At 26.6% G+C, this 21,895-nt stretch overlaps 1 protein-coding gene and 1 long non-coding RNA gene across 2 annotated transcripts; both read left to right on the top strand.

Annotated features, from left to right (window-relative positions):
* Positions 1–9,062: 9,062 nt before the first annotated feature.
* On the top strand, positions 9,063–11,913 carry LOC112800504 (probable N-acetyltransferase HLS1). The gene is made up of 3 exons (XM_025842821.3): positions 9,063–9,906; positions 10,450–10,637; positions 10,725–11,913. The coding sequence occupies exons 1-3, from the start codon at positions 9,724–9,726 to the stop codon at positions 11,575–11,577; spliced, it is 1,224 nt and encodes a 407-aa protein (XP_025698606.1). The 5' UTR covers positions 9,063–9,723; the 3' UTR covers positions 11,578–11,913.
* A 1,630-nt stretch (positions 11,914–13,543) lies between these two features.
* Positions 13,544–21,091, top strand: LOC140184657 (uncharacterized). The gene is made up of 2 exons (XR_011881758.1): positions 13,544–13,682; positions 20,586–21,091. It is a non-coding gene; the product is annotated as an uncharacterized lncRNA (long non-coding RNA).
* The last annotated feature ends 804 nt before the right edge of the window (positions 21,092–21,895 follow it).

Here is a 21,895-nt window from a genome sequence, read left to right as displayed (position 1 = left end):
AAATTGTCCCTCAGATTTGTAACCATCCACACAAAAGAAAAAATATACTAACTCTCCATATTATTTAAAAAAATCACCACAATTTCAATAATAAAAATAAAAAATGTATCTTAACTAAGAATTGTTAATATTACTTGTAGAATTTCTCTATTAATTAATTTACCTTTTATTTTTACAAATCTCCTGAGAACAACAACAGTAATACAGAATACTTAAGATAATAAATACTTTATTTTACTAATAAGAGGTATGAAATTTTAGTCTTAGAAATAATAAAATATTTATTTAGAAATATATGAGAAGGGTATTTTATAAAACATATTCTTTTAATCATAATAAATTATTAATTTTTTCTTATATTGAAAACTTATTTTTTGTCATTATACTTGATAATGAACCCTGCTTAGTTTATATAAAATTATAATGAAACCAGCTTGTTGTACATAATTATTGTTGTACACAATTATTTTAAACCTCTTATTAAGTAACTAAGTACTACGACATGGTATATTGTTTTGTTGTTATATATTGATGTATGTTGCTCTATATATAATTAGCATGTCGTTATCACTAGTTATTGTCAACAACAAATTATATATTATGACAGAATGTTTCTTTCACATATATAAATAAATTAGTGATGGGAACCACATTCATGATGTAACATAAATATATATTATCATATTTCTTGTCATTTGTGTGAAATAATGCATAGTCCATTATTTTTATGTGTAAGAAAAATCAAAGTTGTATATGGCCATGACAATTAAGAATTAATCATAATCCATCAGCATATTTTGTTTTTAATCTGCCAACGAACCCTACTCGCTTTGAAGGAGAACCGGAGATCATAGTCATTGGCTAATGAATTAATAAACCAATTTGTCAATTAATACAAACGTTTTTCAAGAATTATGAACGATAAAGAGAGAAGACAACCCGTCAAAAATTCATCTGTGTAATTTATTTTGTTTTGCTCAACCTTATTCTTAATAGGGATGACATAACATATTGGTAATTTTGTCAAAATAGGATGATAGAACAACTGAGTTTTGTTCAAGTAATCAATTTTAAAAGAGAATTAATGTGAAGGAATAATTTGCAGTATGATAGTGATGCTATTAAAAGTTAAAAATTTTGGGCTACATTCACTACTAGGCTTTAATTGAGCATGATATTGAAAGATTAGATACATTTATATTTTATTTACAAAGTGTGTTATGATAACTCAGTTTAGATATGAATTTGAATGAGATAAATAGACTTATTTTTTATTATGAATATTTTAAGATTTACACGTTCATATGAAATATATCAGAATAGGGGTGCACATGGGTCGGGTGAAGTCGGGTTTGATGGGACTCAGACCCGACCCGAAATATACACCGGGTCTATTTATTAGACCCGAACTCGACCCTAGACCCGATAAAACCAATACACTTTCGGGCCACAATTATACCGGGTGAAAACCGGGCCATTAACATTACATTACGTTGATACCTTCTTGTAAGCTAGCATGTAAAAATATCCAAATTTCTAAGACTCCAACCATTATTTAACATGGTAAAATTTACTTAGAAAAATATAACAAGAAGCAATCCTTCTTTAAAATTAAAGCATAACCACAATTAATACTAAAGCAAAACCACAATCAATACTAATATTGTCTAATAATATCAAATATTTAAATCAATACAAATAACACAATATTATGTATTAGTCTAAAGTCGTATGCATTCTAAACATAAAACATTAACTTATAGTCTTATAACGACTAATAACACAAAATATTAAGGTTTACAATACTTAAATTCCACGTAAAAATAGTCATGATCCATCACTAATAACACAAAATATTAATTATGCATGATGACCGGGCCACCGAGCCGACTTCGGGTGACCCGAGCTATGACCCGGACCCGACCCGAAATAATGACCGGGTCTATTTTTGAGACCCTAACCCGACCCTAAACCCGATGAAATCATACCAAATTAGCCCCTAAAGTGTTCCGGCCCGGGCCGAGTCTGTGCACCCCTATATCAGAAATATAATAATGTGTGTTTTTTATATTTTTTTTTGAAAAAGTGACTTTATTATATGATTTTTTTAATGAAAAAAATTTAATAATCTGGTTTAATTTGTGCCAAGAAAAGTAGGGGTGTTCATGGATCGGATCGTATCTACATATCCGCAGTAAATATTCGTATCTGATCCGAAAATTATGGATATGATCCGATTCGCATGCTGATCGGATCGGATAGGATCCGATTCGCACCCTTTAAGGATTGGATCGCGGATATCTGTTCTGCATCTGCGGATTCACACAATAATAATTAAAAAATAAATAAATATATATATATTTTGTATTATATTTACTTGTTTGTATATTTTAGTTAGTAGTTATTATTCATATATTGTATTATTTTAATTTTGTTATTTAGAAAAAGTTTGATTAAAAATATTTTAAGAATAAATAAGTTTAAAAGTGTGACAGAAATATTTTTATTAAATTTTTTACATAAAAATATAATTAAAAAAAGAAGGTTTAATTATGCGGATATACTTGATATCTGATCCGATCCGATTCTTTAATATAAGAATCGGATCGGATCAAATCCAATACTAAAAAGCGCGGATATTATATCCGATCTGATTCACGTACACCACTAAAAAAAAAGAAGTCGTTGGTTAAATAACTAAATAAATTACTCATTATTAGATTATATATCTATCTTAGATTTCATAGTCTTTTTTCCCTTGTAAATGAATCGCATAAGAACAAATTATTAGCCTTCTTCTATAGGATATAAGTTATAAATAATATCTCCTTAAAGTTTGCATTAAAAAATTTATATAAAATATATAAAATCTAAATTTTACATCAATATTTGTGTAGTGTCAAAAATTTCAGATGTGAGTGATATAACTCAGATAAAGTTTATTAATTTAGCATTTGTTGTCTATAAAATTATTTTAAAAATACTGATCCACAAACTTTAAAAATATATGAATAAGGTAATTAGTCCTATTCAAAGTGCATTCTTAAAAGTTAAACTTATTTCTGATAATATTTTTATAGCACACGAATGTATGCACTACCTTAAACAAAAGAAGCGAAATTTGGATACGAATGTCACTCAAACTTAATATGAGTAAAGTTTACGATAGGATGGAGTGACATTTTCTATGGTATATTATGGAGAAGTTGGGTTTTGACTTTTGAATCGCAATTCATTGACTGAATTCGTGAATTGTTGACAACCGTTTCTTACTCTATTGTTGTGCAAGATCAACTCTATAGTTTTTTTTTAAACCAAATAGAGGCATCCGTCAAGATGACCTTCTATCCCCTTTTCTTTTTTTATTTTGTGCAAAAAGGATTTTTTTTTTTACTACACAAAGTAAAGCAAAACAGTCTCATTTAAAAAATTCAAATAAACAAAAAATGCCCAACTATATATCACTTGCTATTTGTTGATGATTCCATTCTATTTGGTAAAGTCTCAGAAAATAGTTGTGCCTCTATTTTAGAATTATTGGAATCTTATGAGAGTTTCAGTGGGCAAAGAGTTAATCTTAATAAATCGACATTATTCTTTAGTAATAACATTACAGTGCTGATTAGAACCTCTCTAGCAGTCCAGTTGAATATTTCTCACATAAAGGTACAAGATAAATATTTGAGTTTATCTTTCTTTATCAACTGCTTTAAGAAAGCCACTTTCAACTCAATCAAAGATAAGATTCTTAAAAGGACACAATGATAGAAAATGTGTTTGTTATCTAATAGAAAAAGACAGGTATTATTCCAAACAGTTGGTGAAGCCATACCAATATACACATTGTCTTGTTTTAAATTGTCAGACATCTTGCTAAATGAAATTCATAGTATTCTAATCCAATTCTAAAAGGCTAATGGTGTGGATTAGTTGAGATAAGATGACTAGGCTTAAAAAAGAAGACGGACTTAATTTCAAAGATCTAAAAGTTTAAAACATGGTTCTTTTGGATAAACAGTATTAAAAAATCATGATTTAACCTAACTCTTTTTTTTCTAGAATACTTAACAGTAAATACTACAAATTTAATTATATCTTTATAGTAGAAATAGGAACCTTACCTTTTTGGGATTGACAAAGTATTTTTAAAGGGAGGCGAGTTGTAGAGAAAGACATTAGTTGAAAAGTACGTTCTGGTGATATTCGAATTTTCAGTGAACCATAAATCTCTCCTCCTTATCCATTCACTATTTCACCATCTGTGTCACTACAATTAGATAATTATCATCTGTTATGGATGAAAGACATATTTTTTAAATAAATAGTGGAATCAAATATTAATCTCAAATCTTTTTCCTCCAAAAATTGTTCAGCAAATCCTCTCCATAATCTTAAGAGAAGGTGAAGACACAATTCAATGGGTAATGAACAGAACAAAAACATATAGGTTGCATGAGAATATAGGATTGCTTACCAATTTTACCATACTTTCATTGAATTTTGTATGAACTTCATGCAACATAGGCCAATTTGAAGCCATTTATGCATACTAAAAATTTCTCACAGAATTTTGCTCTTTGCGTGAAAAACCCTCCATGGTAAGCTTCCTATTTTGCTTCTCATCCACTAGTGGTTCCCATCCACTCCGACAATTTATCCAATGCAAGTCAGTTCCAGAATAACTCAATACATTATTTATTTTTCTATGGAGATACTAATCTAGTGTGGAAGAAGAGTCATTTGACTTATCTCATTCCATATCATAAATGTTCCTTGTTCTTCAATTGGTGGAGGGATTAAGTGAGGAACAAGCCCTCAAAAAGTTCAATTGGTTTTGATTATAGCTTAAAATATTTGAAAGGAGAAGTGTTGACAAGTTTTCGAGCATGTCGTGAAGCCTCTGAAAAAAGTACTAACAATATCGCTTAAGTTGAATCAGAAACTATCTATTTTGACTTATGCATAGTGCTGTAAAATTTTCTCCCTATCTATTTTTCTATGTTATTTTATTCTTACAATTTTACCTGTCCGTAAATATGTGAGAATTTCCTTTTTCTATTTTTTTATCCTGACTTTTGGGCATTATATTTATTTTTTTGTTGAATAAAATATATACTATTATTATCTTTGAAATTATATATATATATATATTAAAATAAAAAATTTAAATTTTTGTTATCTTTGAACAGTTAATTATTAATTAATTATAACCCAAATTTTAGTGACCAATCATGATCAAAGGTAGTAGTAAAACAAAAAAATGTTTTGATTTTATTTTATTTTAAGTTTCACATACAACATATTATATAAATATTTATATATAGGATCATACATCACATATAATAATAATTTGAGATTTATATAAAATTTATCATTCTAATATTTAATTTTAATTTAATTTATAATTTTACATTATTTTAGTTATTTCAAATAATTTCACTTAAATTATAATAAAAATATAAAATTACACATTATATACCATATTTAAAGATATTACACATTAATAATTTAAAATATTACACCTTTTATATTGTATTTAAAACATATTACACTTGTGAAGATTGGAAATTTGGTGTGTTTGAATTAGGAGAAGAAATAAAATTTTATAAATAATTAAAGATTTTTTTTGTTGAATTGATTTGGTTCTATTTTTTTAATTAAATTTTTAAAAATATAATAAAAAATATTAAGAAGTACGTTATTGAAAATAAACTATAGAAAAAAAAAACTATAGAAAAATAGAGTAATAAAAGACAGAAATATAATATATCGTATTTGTTTAAGTATGTTTTAATTGAGTAATTTATCACAATGTATAATAACGAACATTCAATATACATTTAAATGATTATATAAGTGGTATTGTTTAATTTGTTTTTCTTTAAAATGATATGTTTTTGTCTTTTCAGAGACCAGTCTCTTGTCAAAAAATATACCAAAAAATACTCTATTGGAGTTAATCAGAAAAGCATACTGTGCTTAGTAGAAGTATTTTTAATACTAATTTTAAGTTTAATTTTATTTTGAATTTTACAAAATGATGCATCATCATTTATTAGATCATATATTATAAATAATAATTTAAAATTAAAAGTAAAATTTGCCATTTTAATGCTTATTTCAATTTAAATAAAATTTTATATAAATCTTTATTATTTTATTTAAATAATTATATAAATGATAAAATTTTATTAATTTTTTATCAAATGATATTGTTTTTCTAAGGTAAAACATGTTTTATTTCATCGATCAATTCTAATGTAAATTTTAATTTTAAATAAATACACTTCTTAAAATAAAGGATAAAAAAAATATACTTTAAAAATACTCACATATTCTAATTACTTACATTTTCTAATTTTAAATTAATTTTTTTTGACGCTATTGCTCACATAACTCCAATTTTAAATTATTGTTAACATGGTTAAAAAAATTAATTTTGATGCATTAATAATATTAGATTAAATCTTTTATAATTTATACAAACATAAAATTTATTCAAATATTCAAAAGTAAAAAAGCACTTTATAAAGTCACCTTTGATATTTATATCTGTTTCTCAATTATCTTTTGGATAAGTTTAGAATGATCCAACTTTAAAAAAAAAATAAAAAATAAAAACCAGTAGAGTGAATATCATAGGATTTACAGATTATGTGACCAACATGATGAACCAAGGTTTGGAGAATCAAAGCATTTTTAAGGCGAAGAAAAATTAGTGAAATAAAAAATATAGTCTAATTATTTTTAAATAAAAATAGTAGACTTCACACTTAATAAAAATGATAATTTTTATGGTAATTATTAATTTTTTATTATATTCTTTTACAATTCACCTTATTTTAGAGAATTTAAAAAAAAATTCTAAATATCATTTCATAATTCTATTATTGTGAATTATAGCATAATCTATTTGGCTTATAACTGCAAGTAACAGATTCTGTTATTGTCACATAACAAACTCGCTATATATATATTTTTATCAATTCTTAGTATTTTTGTTAATTAGTCCAAATTCAGCAAAATTATTTACACGAACGTTCGACTAAATTCCGCACTTCATTTTTTGTGTTTGTTTTTTTTCGTGCGTTTTCTTGTCATTTTTTTGTTGTTGTCATGTTGGTGTATTTTTTTTTTCTTCTTCCTTTTTTTAGTTGTTGTAGCATTTTCAAATTTTTCTTCTTTATTTATATTGTGCAGAATTTATCCAAAAATAATACTAAAATTTTTTAAATAGTAATAGATAAAGTTTTTTAATTTTAACAATAAAATTTTTTAATCGTTACACAATAAATTTTTTAACCAATTTTTTTTAATCTTTAAACTAATTAATTGAATGATATTAAACTCATATATAAAATTATTTATTTTTGTATCATTTATAATAAATTATTGTATTTTTTAATTTTAAAACACATTTAAATATATTTTATTAGTCGAGTGAGTTAAAAATTTAAATTTATAATTTTAATTTTTTTTTGTGTCATTTATAAAATTGAATAAGATCGAATCCACAAAAATAAATATTTACAATATAATATTTACACCAAAAGTAACGTTATATAATATGAATAATATTAATTGAAGCATAAAATAATATACAATATTTCGTTTCTAATTTGTGATAAATTACACAAATAAAATAAACTTAAATTTAGTTCGGAGGGAAGGCTGCTATGATATAGGTTGGAGCATAGCCATATATCGGATAAAATGCTTATAATAATTATAAAAAATATTTTTAATAAAAAAAATTAAAATTTATAAAAATACTTGTATTTTTTATTAATTTTTTATATTTTTATTTCTCATTAATTTTCATAAAATATGAACCTTTTAATTTTATTATATCGTATCAAACACAATAAATATATATATATATATATATATATATATATATAATTTATATTTATATTTTTAATATTTATGTCTCTATATTTTTGTCTTAAAAAAAAGACATAAATCAAACAATGTCTTATGTGACAATAGAGTTACTTTACATATATTATGATTATTTTCTTAGATGTCAGAAGGCACTTGACCAAAATTGGGAAAAAAATTTTGATTTGTGATTACTCTATTTGAAATTACCATAAGAATAATTGCAAATCTTAAAAAAAAAAAAAGAAGTCACAATAAAAATACCTAAGAGTTTCAACTACTAAACATATCAAGCAAAATACATGAATCACCACAAAAATTATATGACGCTCTATTATATTAAAGCATTTCTTGGTCATGGATGAGCATTCCTAAACGTTGCAAGAGTTTTAAATTCAATAAGTTGCTTAAAAGTTAACATTTTTAATTATTTAAATAAATAGACCAAGATTATTAAATTGTCAGCATTTAAATGTAAAATTTCTAGGATCACCATTATTATGAATAAATACCTTCTATAATTTTAATGGTAAATATTATTTTTTGTATTTTTGGTACCTTTACGTTAAAAGTTTTGACCTAGTTGACATTTTAAAATATATATATATATATATATATATATATATATATATATATATATAAATGATAACTCAAATGAGATCAATAATTTTAAAGTTAATTTTATTATATAATTAATATTTTATTTATTAAAAAATCAACCAATTAAGTGATAAAAAAATGGTAGTCCGAGTTTTTTCGCTTTTAGAAATTAGGAAATTTGGGTAAAAAAAAAAGTATGCCATATTAGTACAGAATTGAAATTGAATGGAAAGTGGAAGATGGAAGATGGATATGCATGTCAGCATGTGTATATGTTGTTTGTTGCACATGAGTATGAATAGGGATCCACATCCCACATGAAACATGCATGTGTATATATTTACTACCATTTGGTATTTCACATGATTACAATAGATGATCCATAAAGAGACCCATTATATTTTGGGCTATGGAAATTGTAGGGAAGTAAGAGAGTGTTAAAGGTAATCATTACAAATGGGATCATGATGGCAACGCCTCCTTCAGTATTTAAATAAAATAAAAAGTGCAATTAAGAGCATCACTTCTACACAACTGCGCAGCCATAGCCGCCATATCCTCTTTTATTTGCCTCTTCCCTCTTCCATTTTTTTTCTCATCTTTTTCCATCATTCATTCTGTTTGTTTTTATTTAATTTAAACCGTTTACAATTTTACCCTATAAATGAAATTAAATAAAGAGAAAATTAAATTATTATTTTATAAAATTATATAGTACAGAAAAAATAAAAAAAATTAGTTGAATCTAAAAAAATAAAAAAATTACAATTAATTTTTAAATTAAAAAAAAATGAAACGGCCAGTATATAAAAAGACATGTAAGATGACTTTTAGACTTGTCCCTCTTTATTATTTTTTCATTTTCATGTATATGAGTATATCTAATTATCTCTCTATATATATGGTGTGTAAGTGTGAATGTGAATTTCCAAATTGGTGCGAACCTATGATAGCGTACGAACAATGAAGGCTGGCTCTACCCCTGATTAGTGACCCAAACTTCGAAGCCTTTTGGTGGCTGAGTTTTCTCTCACAAATCACACTTCACACTGCACTCCCTAGCTAATAATCACTCTCGAAAACGCTGCTTTGGTGGAGATATTCATTCTTCATCATCTCCCTCCCTCCCTCCATCTCGTTCATAGTCTATATAAGACACTGCCATTTTTCACCACACCAATTCACTTCTCTCCTTTATTTTTCTGTTTCGTTGTTTCTCCTAGTGTAGAAGAAGAAGCTAGCATGGGTGAGGAGTTTCATCATGGTGTTGTTATGAGAGAGTATGATCCTAATAGAGACAGAGAAAGAGTAGAAGAAGTAGAGAGAATATGTGAGGTTGGTCCCAGTGGAAAGCTCTGTATCTTCACCGACCTCCTTGGTGACCCAATCTGCAGGGTCCGCCACTCACCTTCTTTCCTCATGCTGGTATCCTATTTTATTCGTTCATTCATTTTTTATTTCTTACTTAACAATGTTAAAAGTGTATAAAAAGTATTAAAATGAAAACCTAATTCTATTTATGTGAAGTAAATTTTAATTTTATTTTTAATTTAAATTTATAATTTAAAATAATTAATTATATTAATAAAATAAATTATTAATTTTTTTATTATTTTATTTTATAATTTTTTTATTTATCTTATAATAGAGTTAAAATTTGTTTATACAGAGACAATATTAATATTTTAATATTTAATAATAATTGAATTGTAGTGTGAATATTAATAGGAAAATTAAAATTGTTAAAAGTTATACTTTTTATTATATTTCAAACTAAAAAAATAATTCTTTTCGTATGAGAATTTTATTTTCAAGCGTTTCAAATACACTCTAAATCAATGAATGCCTGCTGCTTTTTCCTATTCCATTAAGAACTAGTGTATTGCAAATAATTTATTATTTCAATCAAGTCCCTCTCAACCAAAACGGTATAATAATATCGATGTGTGTGTTCGACATCAACTATAGGTGGCGGAGATTGGAGATGAGATAGTGGGAATGATAAGGGGTTGCATCAAAACCATCACGTGCGGAAAGAAGCTCTCCAGAAACACCAAACACAGCAACACTAGTAACACTGGTAACAGTAACAGACATCTCCCTGTTTATGCTAAAGTCGCCTACATATTAGGCCTTCGCGTTTCTCCCTCTCACCGGTAACTAACTTGCAACTTCAAATATTAATAGATAAATAAATAAATAAATATTTAATAAGGTGAGTTGTTTTGTTTGGTGTCATGCAGGAGAATGGGAATAGGGTTGAAGCTGGTGCATCGAATGGAGGCATGGTTCAGAGATAATGGCGCGGAGTATTCCTACATGGCAACGGAAAACGACAATTTAGCATCCGTAAAACTCTTCACTGACAAATGCGGTTACACAAAGTTCCGTACTCCTTCCATCCTTGTCAACCCCGTTTTCGCCCACCGTCTCACACTCTCCCCAAAGGTCAAAATCATCCACCTCACCCCCTCCCAAGCGGAAACCATCTACCGCCGCCGATTCGCCACCACCGAGTTCTTTCCCCGTGACATCGACGCCGTCCTCAACAACAAACTCTCCATCGGGACCTTCCTCGCCGTTCCCGACAGCGCCACCTGGCAAGGCACGGATCACTTCCTATCCGACCCACCCAAGTCGTGGGCCATACTTAGCATATGGAACTCTAAGGAACTCTTCACGCTCCAAGTGCGTGGTGCGTCGCGCGTGAAACGCACGCTTGCAAAGACGACTCGCGTGGTTGACAAGGCTTTACCCTTTTTACGGTTACCGTCATTTCCGGACTTCTTCAGGCCGTTCGGGTTTCACTTTATGTATGGAATTGGAGGGGAAGGTCCCGAGGCGGTTAAGATGGTTAAGTCTTTGTGCGATTTTGCGCACAACGTGGCCAAAGAACGTGATTGCGGCGCGGTAGTTACCGAAGTGTCTGGTCAAGAACCGTTGCGGTTTGGGATACCGCACTGGAAGATGCTATCGTGCCCCGAAGATTTATGGTGCATTAAGAGGCTGGGTGAGGATTACAGCGACGGTTCAGTTGGTGACTGGACCAAATCTCCACCTGGAATTTCTATTTTTGTTGACCCAAGAGAAGTCTGAAATCATTATTACTCTGCAAGAGTAAAAAATGGAGAGTATAGAGCCCTGTGGAGTTGTAGAGTCAGCTTTGTCCTTTTGTGCTTTTTGTTGTCGTTTTCTTTTCTTTTGTAGTTTTCAACTCTATGTGGTCTAGTTAATGTGTATAGTTTTTGGAATATAATTATCTAGTTAGAGTAACGACTTTGGGGGTGGGGATGAGAAGGAAGGAATTAGAGGTTTCTTTGAACTTTTTTTCCTTTGGTTTTTGTAAAGTTGAGAAGAGAAATATCCTGGTTTCCCCGTCTTTAGTTGTTAAGAATTAGCTTTTTAGTAAATGGATGTGGCTTTTTAGATTCCTCTCCAATCTCCACCCAAAAGCAATCTATATGCATTTTGGAGTGTTATTTACCCATCAATATTTTCCAATTTTAGACTTTTGTTTTGACATGTTATTATTGATATTTTGCTTAATCTCATCTAATAAATAAATACCTACTATTTTAGTACTAAAGTTTTAACAGACTTTTTATTAAATAAAGAGGGTTATATCGATTATCAATTAAATAAAGTTAATTGTGATGCAAGCTTGTATATGGATTCAAATTTAGCAGGATTTGGGTGTATTATTAGAGATTCTAAGGGAGATTGGATCTCGGGCTGCTCTGGAAGCATTCCCCCTTGGTCTATAATCAGATGTGAATTATTTGCTGCTTGGAGGGGGCTGGTTTTAGCTTGGGATTGCGGTTTGAGGGATATTATATGTGCAACGGATTGCCTTGACATTCTGCCCATCATGCATGAGCTTACAAGTGGGTATTCATCTGAAGTAACAGATTTGGTTCACAAGATTCAGGAGCTTTTATCTCGTCCTTGGCTTGTTCACGTTGAATGGGTGTCCCGAGAAGCAAATAGAGCTGCGGATTGGATGGCTAAATATGGTGCCAAGAATAACTCTAATCATGTTATTTGGTCTGAGCCTTGTGTTGATCTCCAACGAATCATCCGCTCGGATTTAGGATAGTTTTTGCTTTGTTTCTTTCCTTGTTTAGACACCAAAAAAAAAATTGGATAAATCTTAATAGCTATCTAGCTTTAGAAGAGACTATATATGTCACGATTAGAAGTGGATGGTGCGCGAAAGAGAGTATCCATTGGGTTTGGGCGTGGGTGTGTCGTGTCGCTAAACTTTAATATTTGTTAAAGAAACTTTAGAGACTTCAACATCATCACTATTATCTTTGTCCTTTGATTTCGATATTATGCCCACAGGCAAGGATCTTATCCCTGCCCAATTTACTTTGATTGTTCATTGATATTGGTTGGATCCTAGTATCTTTCATAATGGGGGCAGTGTCTTATTGTGTACATAATATCAGATTATTTTAAAATGTTTTTTTTAAATTATTTATTAAATTAGTTATTTATTTATGTATAAATGTGTTTTTCTCTTTTATTTTCATTTTTTTGTGTGTATTGTAGTGTGTTTATTTGATCAATTAGAAGATCTGAGTTGTGATTGCATTATAATTTTGCAATGTCATATGTCATATTCTTTGCAGTGTTCTAAGCGTCCATTTGGCCATTATAAGACTTTATGTATCACGGTATTTTTTTTCTTGATGAATATCAACTTATAATTTCAGATGCCTTTAATGGCAATAGAGTGTGATGTTAATGAGTTCTTATCTAATCTCTCACATTTTACTTGAAGCAAGTTTACCATTTACAAGTTGAAAATATTTTAGTATAGGATACTGTATAATATTTGATTAAGGGTTATAACCATTAGTTGTTTTGTATGTCTTATCTAACTTACTGCTTCTGTTCTCGCCACGTTTACCTTTTCAATCCCACGTTGCTGCAAGAGTTATCGCCACTTGACTGCTTCTGCTAGCTGTTAAGCACATTGTTTCATATATGTTCTGTTGTATCTTTTATATTTTCTCCTTTTCAATTATGTGCCCCTAGTTTACTTTGTCTACTAATATATATACACCTTAGCAATTATGTTCCAATTAAGAAGGTAGTTGATTTTTTATCTACAATTATTTGTAGGTAGGAATGGTGATGGTGATATTTTGCGATGAAAAGTTTTAAGAGCTGCTTGTATGTAAAAACCCTCTGCTGTAAGTACATGATTCTATTTATCTTGTATGTGATTTTGTTGTCATACTTAATTACTTAATATATTATAAAATGGGATTAATATTTGGGGGATTCGGATTATGAGAAAGGATATGTAGAGGAGAGACAAATCAAGAGAAAGTTCAGTTGCTGGTTTTATTCTTGATTTGTGATTCCTCTTTTTTTATTCTATTTTTGCATAGTACAAACACATAAGAGTATAATAGATAATGTTTATTGTTTGTTCTCTGTTAATTATGGGCTGGTTTTAGTTAAAACCATAAAAAGTATCTTTTATGTATAATTTTTAGATGTCATCTTATTGCTTGAATATTCTTAATCTTTTACTGTTATGTGATATAAAGTTCAAAGTTTATTTCTTCTAATTATTTAACCCCATTTAGTATGACAATTTGGACTTTGGAGGTATGATAGTCTAAAGACATAAGGGAGAAAAAATTAAACAATCAGAGTAAAAAATGAACTTGCAACAAGCAAAACAACACAAATAAGAAAGTACTAATTAAAGTGAATCAGATGTGTATATGACACATTTTTTCATTCAGAACAAGAAGTATAAATCTGTATTCTCTTCACTTTATAAAACTGTTGAATCCAAATTATTAAGTAGATACTTTAATGTTGTAGCTATTATTATGTCTCGGAATTATCTAGGATATTACATGCTCATGAATCAAATCAAAGTTTTTAATATTAACTAAAACAGTTCTCTAACATTATTTGTTTGCTAAGACTATTTACTCAACAATAGACTAATAGTAGTCTTGCTGGTGAATTGCTATAATCACTGCCTAACATGACTCAACTTATTGTATTGCATTTCTAGTTTCCTATAATATTCATTCACAACCCCCTCCCTTTTTTTTTTACATTTTGTGTAATTCTATTTTTAAAACTAACTCTTCAAAATACGAAGATAGGTTATAGGCTTATATAGCTGTGACTAAATGCGTATTAACCATGGCTAATTCTAAGGTTTCTACAGTTTTTAAAATCGTGGGTAATAGCCGCAAAACCGTACTAAGATGAATGTGATACTTTTAATGTCTACATTTTTTCTTTTCGTAACTAATATATGTTAGTCATAATTTTATCAAAGTTTAGTCACGATTTTAACTATGGCAAATTAAGGTTAATTTTTTTTGGATATTGGATAAGAATTAGTGTAATTTTTTAATATTGGAAGTTTTGGTATTTTATAAAATTCTGTGGCGTATAAGTTCGCAGAGTGCGAATTATCAGATCAAATTTTTTTAATTTATAAAGATCAAATTTTTTTAATTTTTAAAGACAATCAGATCAATTTTTTTTAATTTATAAAGACAATACACAGATTCTGTGTATTCTGCTTATTATACTTGCACAGAACAACACTGTAAAATTCTATTTTTAAATTCTATTTTTTACTTTCACAGTATTGTAAAATTCTATTTTTTACTGTAAAATTCTATTTTTTATAACATTAACGTAAAATTTTATTCATTCTTCCATATTAAAATAAAAAATTTGCAAATTAACGCCTGTATGGTGTGGTGAAAAAAAAATACCATTCTTGGTTTGACATTTCTATTAGTTTCCTTAACTTGTGTCTTGCATATCCTTTTCCAGTTTTTCTTTCATGCCAGCTCACGATCAAGAAATTTGCTATATATAAAACATACTTCTCTAGTTCTCTTTGTTGAAAAATTTGCTTGATATCTAAGAAAATTAAATAATCATATAAACGAAAAAATAAATTAATTTAATGTATTAAAATATCATATCTTCATATTTTTATATCATGTATGTGATGATGAAACTTTAAAATCATGCATGACTTCAGATAAAATTATTCAAAGTATTTATAATATCATTTTTAATAAACAAAAAATGTATTTTTTATAATATATTCTTACAGTTATATTATTGTTTTATTAAATTAAGTTACAATATTTTTTTTAAATAAATAAAGAAAGATAACATTATAAAAATCTTAAAAATTTTAACAAAGTTGTAATTTTTTTAATTATCCGTATATTCATCGAAAATTATTTTAGATATACACTAAAATTATACACAAAATTAATTATTAGTATAAAATATATATTTGAATATAAAAAATAAATTAAAAATAAATTAAATAATATATATTTTAATATTATATAGACAAATATAAAATGATCAATACTAAATTATTAGTATGTTATAATTTTTATTATTATAATAAAATTAATATTTATTTATTAAATTAAAAATAATATATAAAAACTAACAATTTTTTATTTATTAAATTAAAAAATATATAAAATAATATATTTTAGTATTTTTTAAATATTTTCAATCATCTTAATTTTATTATTATTTTTAGTTCTAACTTTTTATTAATTATATTTTTATTATTATTTATGATTAATTTTTTATTTAATTTATTATTTTTAATAGGAACAATAATATATATTATAAAAAATTAGAATAATAAATCATAGACAAAAATTACAATGACAAATTTTATCATGACAAAAAAAATATTTTATAATTATTTTAGTACTTTTAGTATTTTTTTATTTAGTATTATTTTAAACGATAAAATTTTATTACTTATGACTTTATTATTATGTATGGTTAGTTTTTTATTTATTTTGTTTTTTTAATAAGATCAATAATTTATATTATAATTAAATAAAAATAAAAAATTTAATAAAAAACAAAAAATCAAAATAAATAAGAAAGTATTAAAAATAATAAAAACAAAATTAAAATATTTGAAGTGACTTAAAACAAATCTAAAAATTTCTGTGGAGAAAACTATTAATTAAATTTCTGTGGAGAAAACTATTAAAATTAATAATGACCAACAACAAAAATAAAAATAATGAACGCAGAAATTATAATTTTTTATTTTAAATGAACTGGCTTTTAGAAAAAAAAATTACTAAACAATAAAAAACAGCGTTTAAAAAATTTAAATTTGAACACATTTTTATCCTTTTCAATCCATTTGTCAAACACATCCTACATTTCATTAACCAGCTTCTGTGTGATTTTATTTTCTTTTAGACGTTTGTCAAACACACCCTATATCTCATTAACTATCTTCTGAGTGCTTTCATTTTCTTTTACTAACCCTACCCTTTAAACATGTTATTATTTTATTTATTAAATTTTTATTGTTATTGTTTTATTTATAAAATTTTTATTTTTTTGTATGAGTTTTTTTATTTATTATTTTTATTTTTTATTAATTTTTTTATTTGATATTGTACACTTTTATAATTGTAATTTTTGTATATTATATTTATAATTATCTTTTTATAATATAATTTATTGATACTATTAAATAGAATAAATTAAAGAATAAAAATTGACCATAAAAAATATTAAGAATACTAAAAAAATATTATATAAAAAATATACCAAAAAAATATACAAAAATTAAATATACTTAAAAAAATAATATTATAATTTAATGATTAATCTTTTTTAATAATTATCTATCTAAAAATAATTATTTTAACTAATATTATCTAAATAATATTTATTTTATTAAAATTAATTTTAGTATAAAATTATTAAACATAAATCATATTAATATAAATTCATTTTTTTTCAAAATTAATTTTATAAAATTATGTTTATTCAAACTCCAATTTAACAAAAATTAAACTAAATACACACATCATGATTTGGTAAGCAAAAAATAGTTAACCCATGAAAGCAAATTGCATGATGCGAAGAGTGTAACTGATAAAAAAAAATAATTTCATAGAGGGTGAATAAATAATAGTCTAATTTTTTTTAAATATGAAGAGAAATTATGTATAATTTATAGTAATAATTAATTAGTGTATTTTTTATATAAATTTTATTTTTTATTTTAAATAATAAGTCAAATTTTTATGTTTAAAAAAATAATAAAATTTATAGAAAAATTTGAGAATCAAACTTTGATTTGTGTTAAAAAAAATTTGTCATAAAATAAATTAGAGAATTCGACTTGTACATTTAAATTTTTTTAATATTAAAAAAATTAACAAAAAAATAAAAAAATCACAAATCTAATATTTAAATTTATATTCTCCACATAAAAAATACATAAAATTTTCAAATATTATTTAAAAACACAGTTAAAAAATCCAATACTAAAAATTAAAAAGCGTGCATAAGTATTGAGTAATGGTGAAATGGGGCCAGTAGAAGGCAACTTTGTCCCTAGTCGTAGGCTTTCATAGGGACTGAACCAAAAACCTTATCATTACCCACTCACTCATTCACATTCACATGTGTCACGAGTCTGAAGAGTGAAGAGTGACGCGACTTAGCTATTTCTGAAACACAAACTAATGTGAAAGCCAAGTGGCACCATCCTCCTTTTTATTTTTTTTTCTCTCTCTCATTTTATTATTAATAATCACTTTCTGTCCTATATATATATAATTGAACATGGTATTGAATATTTTTGGTGTCCAAAATAAAATCAAAACTCGCAACTTTTTAATTAAGAAATGAAATAATAAATGAGCAAACTACACCCCGCGTAATTATCCTTTGAGTGATCTATGTCACTTTTGGTTTTGGGGCTGCCATTCTGATCCATCGCATTCGTGTATCTTTTCCCCCTCCTTTTTTGCTAATGGGCTTGCCATTCATTTATGGCATATACTTCTTCTTGCGACATCACTTTTGCTTCGAAAGTGATAGCTACAATAGTGACCATAGTTTAAGTGCAACCTTCTCAAAAATACACTGACATTGTGACATACTTTTTGTTTATTTCCATAACAGGAGAATCGTTAATCTTATGGACTCAACTAACCTAAAGACCGAACTATATCAGAAACTACTCTATCGGTAATTTAAGTATCTAAAGGATATAACATGGTAAAAAGTAAAAACGACCAAGTCAATAAAACTTGATTGACCACATATATAACAAACGTACCTACTTCTATTATTTTTGGAAAAGGACACATAACACACAACTTTCCTTTGTTTGGATTAACTTATCGTTTGCAGTAAAAAAGAAGAAAAAAAAGGATTACATTGACGTATCCCCTTTCGAGGTCTTAAATTGATCACTGTATATAGAGGACAAAATTTGTACTTGAGTTTTATGCAGAATTTAGGGATGCACTATATAGGGGAGGAAAAAAATTAGTGACAAAATAAAATATGAGACCTTTTTACTGAAAAAAAAAAACTCTTCGTAAACCACCTCGGATGACACTAGTAGTATGGCTTTCTTTAAACGAAATCTCGTGATTAAATTTGATAAAGTTTTATAATAGGTGTCACAAATATTTGTGAGATGAAGAGTTTAAATATTGTTTAATAGTTATTAATTTATATTTTTAAATATTAGAATGTTAAATTTAATTTTATGTATTTTGATTTTATTTATTTAGTTATTAAATTAGATTTTATATTTTTTTTTTAATTTTAATCTAATAAGAGATTATAAATATCATCTAAACTATTGTAGCCGTCATAAAATGATTAGAGGAGTGCCAAATCATTTTTTAGTTTCTTGATAAAATCATGGTGTGGATAAATTCGGTTGAATGTATCACTCTCTTGTTGTATTCGGAAATTGAGTAGAAGGTTAGTGATTTTTTTTGACTCTATTTCTAAATTATGGTGTAGATAAATTAAATTGAGTGGATATCTTTCTTGTTTCATCAAGAAATTAAATAAAAAATAGAACGATTATCTTTATATTTAATTTTCACCTATCTTTTTGCTTTAATTTTTATTTCAATATATTTTCGTATTCAATTTTAATCCGGTATTTATTTTTCATATTATTTTATCTATAAACCAATCTAACATGAGGCGCATTAGTATCATGAACTATCAAATAAAGAGTTTGATTTTAGTGCACTAATAGCTAAAATATTTTACACAGTCGTACAATTATAATTGTTGTCTTAAATAATCATTTACGCGATTAATGTAAAAAATAATAATTTTTGTTAATATAATGTCATATAATTAGATACACGTGTAAAACAATTTTACATTGATAACATATTAAAATTAAATTTTTAAATAAATTAATAAAAAGTTATAACATTGAATTTGTTGATTCTTCAAAAACCACGATGTTAAACACATTTCATCATTTTGTTGATCTTTTGTCTCATTTGATCTTATAAATTCAGTATTGCAAATTTTCATGGACTTGTTTGCATTGTTTTTTTTTGTCTTTTTCAAAATTCCATATAAGTCTATCATAAAATTTTTTCAATAACTTATTCAGCATTTACTTTTCTTTCAAAAACCCATATTTTTATCAATTTAGTATAAAAAAAATTTTACGTAGACAATTAATCATGTATTATCACATAAACAAAAGTAACTAATTTTCATATTCTTATTTAAAAATTTATCTAAACACATGAATTTAATTAAATAATTATATAAATTTTTTTTGTTAATGAACTATATTCAAATGACATAGTCTTTCTATACTCACTTAAAGATTGTAAAAAAAATTATATAAAACTCTTTACACTGTCAATATATTAAAATCAAACTTTATATCTATTGTAAATATTATTTAAACAAAATAAATAAAATAGGCGAAGATAAATACGCATGCACTATTGTATTATAGACATACATGTACTCTAAATTGCTCTTTATTCGTCGTCTTCTTTTTTGTTTATTATGTTCCAGTTCCTACCAAACCTGAAATTATCGAGAGAAATATTCAATTATTTTTGACATTATCATTTTTATTAATAAAAAAAAGGAAAAAATCCGACATATTTCAATTAGAGATTGATTAACAGCAACTGCATGCATACGGCAGTGAAATATAAAATATATTAAAAATTTATAGTGGTAGGTTCAAAATCCCACCTGCAAAATTAAAGTTAACACATCTTTCTTTCTCATTATTGCAGGTCCAACTATATGTAGCTACCAAACTTTGATGGACATTATTATAAAATTAAAAGAGGAAGATGAATGAACAAAATCCTGTCTTTCCGCATCTTGCTGATCCAAAAAAACAAGTGTGTTTATCCTATAATTAATGAAACCGCAACACTATATATCTATAATTGGTTAGTTAAGCCCGTTATTATAATTATTTGTGAATAAAAGTGTTAGGCAAGGTTAGGTTATATGTTGAGTTTCGCCTAATTGTCTACTTGCTAGCAATTAAACATAATAATCAATTATTTAGGCGTGGAAGGTGATTATTCGAGTCAAATTATAGAGTCTTTTAATAAGATAGGTCATAGATACTTATACGGGTAAGAGAGACAGAGAAAACCATGAAGGAAAGTGACTTACCAGTTTGCTATGGAAAGTGTGAGACAAGAGAAGATTGAAATTTAATATTTTATTTAAAAACTCAAAAGGATTAAAGAAAGGAAGAAGGTTGAATGGGTAGGTTCTTTCTTTCCGTGAGTATTTTTCATTTTCCTTTCCTTTTCCACCACCATGCGTCGGTTTATTTTATTTAACTTATTCCTTATAAAAAGACTTGTGCAGTCAACATTGAGAGGCATCAATTTATTTATTTTCTATAAAGACTAAAGAGTCAGTACTGGTTGATTCCGAATTAATTGTTAAATTAACTTGACCTTCACATAAAATAGATCTCGTCCTAAAAAAGAAAAAAAAAGTGTGCTATTTTTATAATTTGAACCCAAAATCTCTAATTATTTACCAATTCAACTAATTTCTTTTATATATAAACCAAGTTTATGTATCCTAAATTTTGTTGGCCGTAAGATGTTGTTGTTAGTGAAGAAGTACTAAGTGCGATCATGCATCTGTTAGCACTATCTCTATCTCTTTTTCATGCATCTACACATCTAAAGGTGGGATTAGACATCTCTAAGCACAGCTGCGGGGACAATATAATACGAAATTAGGTTCTAATTAGCATTATCCGTAGTAAAGAGGTCCACGTGTTTTGAATGGGAGTACCTAAAAATCATTTTTGTTTGACGTCTGAAACACAGGAGAAAGAAAGAAAAAGAAAGCTTCTACATAAACAAAATTTGATTAGTTGTCCTAATGTTTAATGTGCATATATAGTATGTTTATTAAAGTGGAGGGTAATTATTGGTTAATATATAAATTCAGTAGCGTGCTGTCTGTCATTACTAGCATTTAGCACTAGGTCAAGGTCAAATGTAGTGGATACACCACTGAAAAGACAATGCCCAGTGAAAATTTAGAAGGGGTAGATAATGGATAT

This window comes from Arachis hypogaea, chromosome 5 (genome assembly GCF_003086295.3).
Source record: "Arachis hypogaea cultivar Tifrunner chromosome 5, arahy.Tifrunner.gnm2.J5K5, whole genome shotgun sequence".
Taxonomy (NCBI): Eukaryota; Viridiplantae; Streptophyta; class Magnoliopsida; order Fabales; family Fabaceae; genus Arachis; species Arachis hypogaea.
This window is presented reverse-complemented; position numbering and strand designations above follow the sequence as displayed.

Bases quoted from the DNA above. Each gene is read 5' to 3' on its own strand.
- LOC112800504 (XM_025842821.3), top strand. From the start codon at position 9,724: ATGGGTGAGGAGTTTCATCATGGTGTTGTTATGAGAGAGTATGATCCT. The intron at 9,907-10,449 runs GTATCCTATTTT...CATCAACTATAG, and splicing joins CACCTTCTTTCCTCATGCTG to GTGGCGGAGATTGGAGATGA. The intron at 10,638-10,724 runs GTAACTAACTTG...GGTGTCATGCAG, and splicing joins CGCGTTTCTCCCTCTCACCG to GAGAATGGGAATAGGGTTGA.